At 49.3% G+C, this 12,443-nt stretch overlaps 1 protein-coding gene across 2 annotated transcripts in view; it reads right to left on the reverse strand.

Moving 5' to 3' along the window:
* The window catches only part of SRL (sarcalumenin), a 94,688-nt gene that overhangs the window by 26,783 nt on the left and 55,462 nt on the right, over positions 1–12,443 (reverse strand). The window contains exons 2-4 of one of the 2 annotated variants that reach the window (XM_043493205.1): positions 8,845–8,943; positions 7,152–7,247; positions 686–721 (exon numbers count right to left, since the gene is read on the reverse strand). In XM_043493205.1, the coding sequence (XP_043349140.1) occupies positions 686–721; positions 7,152–7,247; positions 8,845–8,943 (231 nt within the window). The remainder of the gene's footprint in view (positions 1–685; positions 722–7,151; positions 7,248–8,844; positions 8,944–12,443) is intronic. The other variant, XM_038419416.1, reaches the window with a different exon arrangement.

Genomic DNA, 12,443 nt, shown 5'->3' on the forward strand with positions numbered 1-12,443 from the left:
TGGAGTGGTAGTTGTTACTGATCCTAGCTAGATTGAACCCAGCATAGAAATGCTGACCCATGCTGCAACCTCGCCTTCACTTGCAGTGACAATGTACCCGTAGACTAGTGTCCATTTTAAGATGTTTATCTAAGGATGCCATGAATGTGTGGCCTGCTGGACAAAGCCAGCCACTGCAAAATAATAAAGACACCTATGTATATAACTAATACTGGCTAGTGCACTGGGAGCACTGGGCACATGGCTGTGGCTAGTGCACAGGGGTGCATAGGGTGTAGGACTTTGGATAGTGCACAGGGGCACTGGGCATATGGTTGTAGCTAGTGCACAGGGGGCATTGGATTTATGGCTTTGGCTAGTGCATGGGGGGCACTGGGCGTATGGCTCTGGCTTGTGCCCAGGAGCACTCGGCATATGGCTCTGACTAGTGCCCAGGGCACTGAGTGCATGGCTGTGGCTAGTGCATGGGGGGCACTGGGTGTATGGCTCTGACTAGTGCCCGGGGCACTGATTGTATGGCTGTGATTAGTGCACACAGGGACTGGGCATGTGGCTCTGGCTAGTGGCTATCTGGAAAGATGAAGAAGGCTGGGATTTTCAGTGCCTTTGACCAATGACAGTTGAGAGGCAGTGAAGAGGTTATCTGGCTGCTAGTAGCATGCAGGCTGCAGACAGCAATACCAACCTGTGGCTGAGGAGCCCAGGGTACGTCCGTGGTAAGCTGTTAGCAGGGAGAGGCCAGGGGGAGAGAGAAAAGGCAACATGAGTAGAAGGAAGGAAAGGAAGTGATTGGTCTGGTAGGACCCACAGAGAGAGCGAGAGAGCTGACGGTCGGTTTAGCCTTCTCCTAGACAGAGAGCAATGCAAACACTCCAGGAAGAATGACATAATGAATGACCTGCAGGAACGGAGGGTGCATGCACTAAGAGAGTTATAATTATTGGGATTAGAATAAAAAACCCATTTGTTGGTCTCCAAGATTGTGGACCTGGATTGGATGCGAGGTCTTGACCAGTCTTTTGGGAGTGGCCCAAGGACAGTTTTCCTCCTTCACTGACATCCTTCTGAGATACCCTCTGTGCCCCCAGGATACTGGAATTCAGCTCCAGCAGCAAGTCCAGTGAGGGCCAGCTGGGAGCCCCATTGAATAGTAACAACTTCACACTAAGGAATTGCTTACTCCTACAGAGCAAATGAGTTGACTGAATTGCCTGTAACAAGCCATAATTAGGGTCTGTTCAATTGAACTGCAGGAACAGTCACAAACACAATGTCCTATAGCCTTTCCATCGGGCTATGGATTCCATCAGATTGTGGAAGATACTTTGGCTAGGAGCAAGGCAGTCCTTGGTGCAGGCATGTTAGTCTGCATGTACACATACATGGTTTAGGGTTGCCAGCATGTACCGCAATTTGGTGTGACATCTCTTCAGGCCCCTGTTGTTGGACCAGGACATTCCCCAACCAGGCAGAAGTTCTTCTGAGGATGGAATCAGGAGAACAATCCCAGCATACTAGAGAGAAAACTGGCACCCCTAACTTAGAGAAAGTGCATACATATACCATGGACATATATACATTCACATGCATGGAGACATCCATTGCTCTGCAGCCTGCATGTCTCTATATGGGATGTGTAAACACAGTGTTTTTGTGTACACACCAGAAAGGTGTCCAGCATGGAAAGAGAAGGCACAGCTCAGACTGATGCATGAGCACACTTTAAAGAGAGGGTTTCTATCTGCAAACACATTCCAGAGAAGTTGAACACAGCCCGGATAAGGAGCCTCCAGACATTTTAGAAAGAGACTCTAGGCCTGGCCAGTTGTAAATAAAATCTGCTATGTTGCTGATGATCAGCCAGGAGTTGCTAAGTGATCTAGGATCCTGGTGAGCTGCAGCAGAGAGCGCAAATAATACTACAATACCCAAATTACCCTAGCATTGGTAGTAGGCACAGCAATGCAGCTCAGCTCTGCTACCAATGTAGATGGACGCAAACTGCAGCCATGTAACTGAGGGCAGAATTGGTCCCATGGATACAAAACCCTCAGAGGGCTGCAGTATAATGGAGAGGGAAAGAAGCGGATTGCTAGGAACAGAAAGAGAACTTACCATGGCATATTGGTTTGACCCTTGGAACATAACCCCTGTTTCTTGACACTCCTGTTCCACATTTTCCCTAACCTGTATGATCCATCATGAGTCCTGTCAGACTGGGGCCCAGCCTGGGCCTGCTATTGAGCTAACGGCCACCGGGGGAGGGGGGGTCAGAGACAACTCCACCTATGCTCCCCACCCCTTTCTAGAGAAGAGCCATGGTGGCATTCCAGGACACACCAGGGACGCATTCAGACCTTCCCTGCTCAGGGATGTCACCGTCAGCTTATTAATGTGGCAGAAGGAAATGGAACCAGTCGATGCAGCCTGTACTGTCCACAGCCGCAGCAGCAGCAGCTTGCCATGCAGAGAAACTCTGGCAGTGAAGCCAAAGGAAGTGGGAGGCAGGTGTGACCACTCACTCAACACTGCAGTGTGCTCACCTGGGCTGCTGAGTCACGGGGGCTCCCTGACACATGGTGCAAACTCTTTGCTGGGCTACACAGTCATCGCCACCTCTCTAACTACAGATTGCTCTATTTACTCTCAGTGGGCATGCAGGGGAGATGCCTTTGCTACAGGTAATCCAGGCAAACGACCCCATTCTGCCCAGTCCAGGAGCGTGGAGGTACATGGCAGAAGGAGCATTTGGCATCAAATGTATTGGTTTAAGTGCTGGCATTGCTGAGTCAGGCATGGGAGAGGGCCAGCGGTTTGAGAAGTGATGGCAGGTGACAGCACTGGACCCCCAGGAGTGACTGCAAAGCAGCTACAGAATTGGCCCTTTACCATGTGCCATAGAAAAGGCAATGGTGGAGACACTGGTTTACAAATGGAATGGGGTGTGGCCATGGACACGTGACTCGGGAGACAGTGGTGCCAAATGGAAGACTGAGATGCTGCATCTTCAGTTCCAAGCCCTCCTGGGAATGGGAAGTGTGTGCACAAGGCACCAGCTATCTGTTACGGCCCAGGCTAGCAATGGAAGAGCGTCTGAAAGTGTGGCACCGAGTGAGGTGGATAAACTGTGATTTTGACAGAGCATGTCTGCACTGCCTGGATATCTAAAAAGCATGGGCTACACTCTCAGAGCCCTGACCCAGCATGCACTGGAGTCGGTGTAAACCCTGGGGCGGTGTCTCTGGTCATTTCAGCTGGTCTATAGTCCAGGCTAGGAACTTGGAGGGGCTGTCCCCAGGACATCATCCACAAAGAAGTCCCTGAAGGGATGCCCTGATGCCAAGGTGAGCATTCAGGTTGGTTCCTGGGAAGCCATGTGGCGCCTGTTCCCCCCCTCCATGTCAGTGCCTGCGGGTGCCATTGCTCCATCGCGCTAGGACTATCACAGACTGGCTAATAACCTCTGTAGGGGTCACTGCCATGACGTTGGCATGGCTGGGGGGGCAAAGGCCTCTGCAGAGACTGGTGAAAAGTGCAGGGTGAGCATTTCACTGTTTTCCTTGGCAATATCAATTCCGTGGGTTCACGCACACGAGACCAGAACGCTATCCAGTGGCATAGTCTGGACAGCAACCCCACAGGATGGAAAATGGTAACGCTCCCGGGGCCAGCCCCTGATCCACTCCAGCCAGGTCAGGCTCTGGTACAGATAATGCGCATTGCGGTCAGCCATGTGGCGGGCTCAGCACTCCCGTTGGAAGGGAGAGGAGAACAGGCAGGGCTGGATCTCTGTGCCCTCGCTTGCTGAACCCCACGCGCGATGGGTCTTCCTGGGGAGGGATTAGCTGTGTGTTTGGGAGGCGGGGGAGGACGAAATTCCCGTTTGGCGAGTCTGAGGCCTAGTCTATGCCTAAAATGTAGGTTGATCTAGCTACATGACTCAGGGCTGTGAATAATTCCATACTCTGTGTGACCCTTCCCCCCACGCCACTGTAGATGCAGCTAGGTTGACAGAAGAATGCTTCTGTCGATGTAACTACTGCATCTTGAGAGGGTATAAACATCCCCTCTGTTGCTGCATCATGTGTCTACACTACAGTGCCCAGCGGCTTAGCTGTGTAGACATTCCCTGAACAACACCTACCTTTGCTGTTCTGTGGCTCTTTTGGAATTTGTGTTAAATTCTCTGGCTTTGAAGTGAAAGCTGGATAGTGTCAATAACAAAGAGACTTGTCTATGCATAATCGAGCATGTTCCTCTACCTGCTAAACTGGAATTCCATTTCCCGCTCCCCTGGACCCCAGCTCCAGGCAATCCCAAAGTGAGGATCACATCGCTGTCACAAGCATCCTGCAATGCTGTGTGCCTTTCTACACCTTGGAGGAGATGGTATGATGGGGTAACATGATTTTGGCAATTAATTGATCTTTAAATATTCATGGTAAATAGGCCCAATGGTCTGTGATGGGATGTTAGATGGGGTGGGATCTGAGTTACTACAGAAAATTCTTTCCTGGGTATCTGGCTGGTGAATCTTGCCCATATGCTCAGGGTTTAGCTGATTGCCATATTTGGGGTTGGGAAGGAATTTTCCTCCAGGGCAGATTGGAAGAGGCCCTGGAGGTTTTTCACCTTCCTCTGTAGCATGGGGCCTGGGTCACTTGTTGGAGGATTCTCTGCTCCTTGAAGTCTTTTAACCACGATTTGAGGACTTCAATAGCTCAGACATAGGTGAGAGGTTTTTCACAGGAGTGGGTGGGTGAGATTCTGTGGCCTGCATTGTGCAGGAGGTCAGACTAGATGATCATAATGGTCCCTTCTGACCTTAATATCTATGAATCTATGAATCTAAGGACTGGCGTGCACAAGACCGCGGCACTCACAGGCACGCACACAGAGGCGAGGTGAAAAATCAGAGAACAAAGGCTGGGAATTATTAAACTTCAAGCGATCTCAGAGCAAACCGTCTGCAATGCCCAAATATTAATCAGAGCTGAGCACAAGCACCAGCTTATGCAGCACTTGCAAAAGGAAGCAGCTTTGGGGGAGCTGAAATGGAGCCACCATGCTTCAGGGGTAGGAGTGGAGGAGGAATGGGACATGGATGCAGGGAATTCCTAGCATATGATGGGTGTGTCTTTCTGCTATAGCCCAAGGAGCACTGAGTATGCACTGAAGTGTTTTGTTGTTGGTCTGTTTTGCACTGGCGGTTTTGAAATATCAAAGATCCAACTGGGACTACTTCAGAGAGCATAAAAAGGAGATGCTGCTGAGGGGCTCTGTGTGTGTGTGTGTCGGGGTGGGGGGGGTTAAATATGGGGAGCTGAATGCTTGCCATAGGTTTTAGCGTGGGTCATAATCCCCTACAAGACAGCCAGCCACCCAACAAATAGGATGGGAGTCAGATCCTACGTGAGCCACGGACGATCCTGACCAGGAGACATGGCCCCGTTTGGAGGCAGGAGCTCCGGAAGGACCTGCTGGATGACGACCCTTTTCATCGCTTCGCAAAATAGAGTTATATAAAAATAATGTTGCAGATACGAGGTGTTGAGCTTAGTGTAGAGTCTACCAGGCCAGTAAAGGTGTAGCTTCTGAGGCAACCGGCATGTCTGATTGGATCTCTAAACGCAAAATATGGATCATGGGCTAGTTAAATTGCTGGGCTATAGTAGCTCAACTGAGAACAGCTGCAATGGCAGATGTGTGTGGGATGCAGAGTAATGCTGACCCAGGTGAGGGGAGGTAACACCAGGAGGAGGGGCATGTACCATAGTAATGTGGGGACCTGCAATGTGGTAAATGGAATTTGCATCTTGAGTGGGATTGAGGGTGTGCATGAGTGGAACTGTGAGGAGCAGAGATGGGAAGGCAGGGAGGGCGTAAGCCACAAATTAGCCCCTTGCAATAAGGATAAACTCCAGGACTCTGCTATGGAGTAACCCCCCCGTTCCCAGAGGCTAATTATCTTTTCTGTAGCATGAGTAAAAAGCCCAGAGGGCAGGTGTAGCATGGGCAGCAGGAGGGCAAGCATCACCGGCCCACCCCAACTGATGTGCCTCACCCCAATCTAGTATGGCCGGCTTTAGAGCAGAGAGGAGTATTTCATCTCTGCGGTTCCATCTAGGCCCCAGTTCAGCAAGGTACACATGTCTAACTTTGAGCACCTGAGTTTTCCTGTTGAACTGGGACCTCAGACCTTGGCTGATCTGCCGAGGCTGCCAACAGGATTTTGTGATGTTGATACTAATGCATTAGAAACGGGGCCATGCGGCTGCTGTGTCACGCAGATTGCAAGGGTCTCGTGTAGTCTGCAAGCTCCTTGGAGTAGCGGCCATTCTTACCTCCTTTGGAGTGGGCCAAGTGCATCATTAGGGTTTAGCAATTATTAGCGGGCCCTGGCACAGCCATCGAGGGACCGACCTTTGATCACGACTGGCCTAGGCTGAATTCCCATTGCTAATGACTTGGAGCTGAAAAGCTCCATGTTCCGTCTCACCCCCGAGTCATCCACTCCCTGGAAAGAGAAGTTAGGCCAAAATCTTGCACCCAGAAGAAGACCTGCAGGAGAAGCAGTTCACCCATCCATGTCTGGTACTTAACAGGATGGAGTGTTACAGAACTATTACTCCTTAGAGGCTTCAGACACCCATGAGGGAGCTCGGTAGGTTCCTAAGCCTCCTTGTGCCTTCTTGAGGGCTGGTTCTCTGGGCCTCGTGCTTTCACACCCGTGCGGCCTTGGCAGAAAGCACCTCCGTCGGGGTGAGTGGAGGGTTCTAATTTGGCAGCATTTCACATGCACATTGCACAGGTGCCCCTGACTGCACGCGGTGCTGGCAGTGGAGAGCCAGGCCCTTGAGGCTCCTCAGCTCGGTGCAATGACGCGCTCTGCCAGGGAAGAGGAGAAGTTTTTCCTTCTGATTGAGGAGACATTATGCAAGGACCTAAAAAGCCAACATGCATACACAGAATTCCCACACACTGAAACCCATTGGGACCTAGGTAACAGCACTCTCTGGATCTCTTTGTCTGCTGCAAAGGAAGACTTAACATTTGAAGTCTTCCATGGATCCAGTGTCTGTACTCTGAACCTACGCAGAGCAGAACACGCTGACTGTGCCCAATGCATCCCTACTGTCCCCCAGCTTTACCTGTGATCTCATGCTGCCTGAGCTCGTTGTATCTGTAGGACTGCTCCAGGGGTTTGATGGAGGAGTGGTAGATCTTCCTCAACCGCTGCAGTGTTGCTACAAATTCAAGGGGTGATGAAATAGGAACAAATCAAACTCAAAACTATTCCCAGATGCCTCTGGTGTCCTGACCATCTTCTTTACCTCCCTGGCTCTCTTTCATGTACGCACACAGAGGCAGTGCAGATAAACAAGCAAACAAATCTCCATTTGGCTGTTGGAATAGGAGGCCTCTCATTGTGAGTAGAGATTTCTGGTCGGGACAGGTATTAAGAATGGGCATGAAATCTCATGATAGCAAGGGACTTGAGTCAATGACCGGGGAGGTGCCCTACAATCCTATGTTCCCATCTTTAGAAAATAAAATACCACAGAATAAAACCCTTTGAGATGCTCTGGATTAAGCGTTGTAGTTAGAGAAGGGATGCAGATTCCAGGCCTGTCCCAGGAGCTGTTCCTGTGGCATTAACCTCTGTTCACTGGGATGTAGCTTCTGCCTGGCTGTAGCCGTTGTTCAGTTTTGATTTGCTTCTGTGGAATCACCCATAAAAGACACAGAGGATGCAATCCTGTGGTTCTGGCATGAACTCCACTCCCACCTCACAGATCTCCTCCTCTGCCAAGGCCCTCTCAAGCCTTAGAACTTTTGCTAATTTTCCATTTGTGATGGGAGAAATTCATTGGGTTTAAAGGGTTGGTTCAAATAAGTACCCAAAACTTCAGGGGTGAAATCCTGGCCCCATTAATCTCTTTGGCAAAAGTCTCATTGGCATCATTATGGACAGGATTTCACTCCAGATGCTTTCCCCAACCTTCTCCAAACCTGAAAATGTATCAGTACATTGCGTAAGAAATCACAGGATTCATTACTAGTTAATATTTGATACACAAATTCCTAAAGGGCCCTTCATTGTGGTGTCTGGGTGCCAGTGAGAACAGGCTTTCTCATGACATGCCCAGTACATCTTCATTTCTGCAAGCCAGAAGAGTGGCAGGAACAGCTCTTCCCGTAGTATTTTGGTGCTTCTTCATCTAGTCCCAGCGGACACTGGGGAGAGTAGCAGCAAACGATAAGTTTCAAAAATGAAAAATAAAACTTCTTTAAAAGTTGCTCAAAACTTTTTTGCTTCTCAATAAATGTTCAGGGCTGGGCTGGATTGGGTTGGCTTTGAGGGGAGCGTATGTCTGTTCTTATTTTTGTGGCTCTCCAGACTCTTATTTGAACTTCCTTCTTATGTACACCATGTGTACGTCTTAATACTATCGGAACTATGGAAATCCAGGGGAAAGGTAAGCATTTAAGAGGCAAGAAACTGAAGGAGAACGTGAAAAGTTACCAGCTTTGTAAGAAACAAGATTTAAGACTTAAAAAAAAGACATTGCCACTTGTGCTTTTTGTTTAACTATACGATTCTGTCTTTCAGAGATGGTAGTATGGGCTCTTCTCCTGCATGTGTAACAAGTCTGCACTTAGAGGCTACTGAATAAATGGCCATCTCCCATGACCTGTCCCCAGAAGCCACAGAATCTCCCCAAATCCCAGTCTCTATGTCTGCAATAAATTTGGTCCCCCACTGCACCCAACCACCTACTTGCTTCCTGAGTGTATTTCCTACCCCGCTCCTTTTTCGCACACCCATTGCCATACTCCTACCTGAGTAGTCGTCTGCAGGTTTAGCCTCACTCAGTTTAAGGGTGCTCTCTATATGGGAACGGTCCCTCTTGGCAGTCTCTCCAACATCTTCTGTCTCTTCTGGAGAAAAGGAAAACAGCACGTTAGCCATGTCTGAAAATAAGACTAGGAAGAGCATGCAAACCACAGCATGACATGGTGAGTGGCTCCCTGGCCACAGCGGGGTCTGAGAAGCATCTTTAACACCCCTTGCCAGGGAAGAATCTTTGAACCGCTAAGTCATTAATGGGTTTGGCTCACCCCCCTGTTTTTATTGCAGACACTTCTTCTCCCCCGCCCTCGCAAAACTTTGCTGAGGCTCCCAAGAGAGGTGTCTGTTGGTGCCAATTGTGATTACGGCTTTGCAATGTGGTGATCTTTCTATTTGGTTCTGGAGAGAGACCTGCAACTGACCCACTTAGTCCTGTTGGCATGTTCCTCATAATTTGGAAAGTCACAGATTCATAGATTCCAAGGCCAGAAAGGACCATTCTGATCATCTTGTCTGTATCACACGCGCCCATAGAACTTTCCCAGAATAACTCCCTCTGAACTACAGCACATCTTTAAAAACCATCCAATCTTGATATAAAAGTGGCCAATGATGGAGACTCCACCATGACCCTGGGCAAACTAAAAAATAAGCGCTTGACATCAATACTATGAATGCAAAATAGTCATCTGAAAGGGATGCTTGATAATAAAGAAAACCATTAAGCAATATGTTCAACTGATCAACTTGCACATGCCAGCTTGCTGGATAGCAGTCCCTGCCCTGGCACTGATATGGGCAGAAAGATTTCAATATGTCTTCACCTGCAGCTGTTCAGACCTGAACTACAACTCTTTAATAGCAATAGTGCTAATGCCCAGTTTTAGTCTAGCTATCCCTCTGCCTCTCCACCCACCATCTATCTGCAGAACAGTTAAATGCCTCCCACTTCCACTCTTTACAAACAAAAAGTGAAAATGAAATGTGCTGATATTGACGACAGAGGACACTGGGTGAGGCAACGTGGGCCTGCTGGACGGCCCTGGCCTGCCGCTTGCCACGCCTAGGTTCAACTCCCGGCTGTGCCACAGAATACGTGGGTGACCTCGGACAAGTCACTTCACCTCATTGGGCCATCTCTCAAATGGGGGCAGGGGAGAATAATCTTTCCTTTCCCCTACCGTTTGTCTGTCTTGCCATTTAGATTGTCAGCTCATTGGGAAAGGGTCTGGCCCTTCCTCTGTGTTTGTACAGCACCTGGCATAATGGGGGCACTGCTTTTGGTTGGAGACTCTAGCTGCTACTGTAATAATAATAACCCTGAAGGCTACATCATCAGCCTAGGGGAGAGGGCTGTAGCACAAGACAACTTGGAACAGAATAGGGCTATATATCTATATCTCCATTTAATGTCAATATGAATATTAGTGTTCAAAGTGTACGCAGTAGGATGTATCACACAGGGGGTGTGCCTGGCCTTGTAGGTACGTTGACCTCTATAGATGCATTAGTGGCCCTATCCAGCTCCTATTAACGTCAGTGGCAAAGCTCCCTCTGAAAGCAGCAAGTGCAGGATTGGGCCCTAGGCTCAAGAATGGTTTGCAAACAGCTCTGTGACCAAAAATATTCCCAGCCCATCCTGTTGGGAATAGGGCCATCACTGACCACGTGGGGAGCTCTTGTTCTCACGCTCCTCACTAGCCTGAGAACCTGAACTGAAGTGCACACACATCATGCAAAGAAAGGGTTTCTGGATTTGCCAAAAAAAAAAAAAGCCACAGAGACTCGGCTCTGGTTACATCTGGGCCCCAGCAGCCGCTCAGTAGGTCTGTATGTGACAGCGCAGCACTAAGTGAGGGGAGGGGAAAGGAGCGGGGGGGGAGGAGGGGGAATTCTCCTCATGGTGTAAGCCAATCAGTGACAGATTTCATGAGTGGGTCCAAAGAAAACATGGGACGGATAATTTTTCATTCTTCACCCACAAACTCACCTGTGACCGACAGGAGCATGCGGTCTGTGCAATTTGGAAATTTACCAGCTTTCTGCCGGCTTCCTGGGGAAATCTAGGGCCCTGATCCTGTACTATGTAGCGTGAGAGCGGGCGGCTGTGATCACAGCCAAGCGCGGCTGAAATCAATGGGGTTCTGCCCAGGTTTGCATTCTGCCCATGAGCTGCACGTTTCAGGAGCGGGACCTTTTTTCATGATTTGGCATTAATCTGAGTGCCCAGTTCATCCACCCCCTCTCCTTTTCCAGTGCTCGGAGGAAAACAATCCCAGCACTGCTCAGAGAGTGCCTGCTGAAACAATAGTGCAATCTGTGAAGAACTGGGGATTGTGTAGACTTATCTAAGATTTTCCTTGGAATTCCCATCTTTGGAAGGGATTATCACTAAGGGGGATAGCAGCGAAGGCTCAGGTTCTAATCTGCTATTCCCAGGATAGCTCATTCCCCTTAGTTTGATTTTGATCGCTTTGCAAACTGGTGTACGCTGGACACTTCCCCCAGTCTAGATCCAATTCTCTTGTGTTGTCGCTTAAATCGCCAGGTTGTGGGAAAGGTATGGAGTATTTCAAAGTGTTTGTATTCCTTGGACCTGGCTCTCTGCTGTTTCATGGCCCGTGTAATCATCTACGCCAGTGCAAAGCACTGGTGCGTTAGGACCAGATTGCAGCGGAATGGTGTCCTGGTCCATTTGCTGCATGGAGCATGCCATTTTGTTTTGTGAGGTCACACTGGCAGGGGCATTCTGGTAGATGTCCATTCAGGACTACCCCACTGGTACAAAGTGGTGTCAGTCACCATCACAGCAGAATGTTAGCACTCACTTTGCACTGGTATCAATGACTGCACAAAGCAAAGAGCCATGAAGAACCAGGTTCCTTTGCCTTTAGAAGTATTAGGACATGAATTCAATGCTGGTGAAAGGGGCCATGTTGGGTCCTGGACATGTCTGTCTGTTTTTATCCACAGAACAGATCCAAGCCAACCTTTGCCCAGTTCACCCCCTGCCAATGTGTCCCAGTCCTGGAGGGACCACCTGTAGTGCTGAGACAGGAGTTCAGTTGCCATGGCCCATGGAGTCCTTGGCATCTCTACTGAGGCTCCTAACAGGTGCTAACTGGGGTGGAGCTGGACAACCCATTCCTGGGAATGGGGAGGGAACATAACACTTTATTTCATGCAGGACACGGCAGAGCTATCAGATGGCAATGGATATTGGTCACTGTTGACCTTGTAGTAATTTAGCTTAATGCCCAAGGTGTGAAAGTCTTCACCTCCCATTACCAATCCCCAAGTACCAACTGCAGCCCATTACCACCCCATATCACCAATGCCACCCCTCCTGGTTTTGGCAGGACAGGGATTTCCGGTCTGAGCAGCTGGTTAGCACAAGCGTTAGAACAAGGGCCGTGCACTGGGTGCAATTTAATGTCTGCCAAGCTCAGCAGCGCTCTGGGTTTGATAGTGGTTCACTAACCAATGCCCTTTGCTATTAGGCTATTACTACTTGCACGCCTAGTAACAAAAAAGTCAGACCTATTTGTCTGGGGTCAGGCATAGCATGAGCAGGAGGACGGTTGCTGCC

This window comes from Dermochelys coriacea, chromosome 10 (assembly GCF_009764565.3).
Source record: "Dermochelys coriacea isolate rDerCor1 chromosome 10, rDerCor1.pri.v4, whole genome shotgun sequence".
Lineage (NCBI taxonomy): Eukaryota > Metazoa > Chordata > Testudines > Dermochelyidae > Dermochelys > Dermochelys coriacea.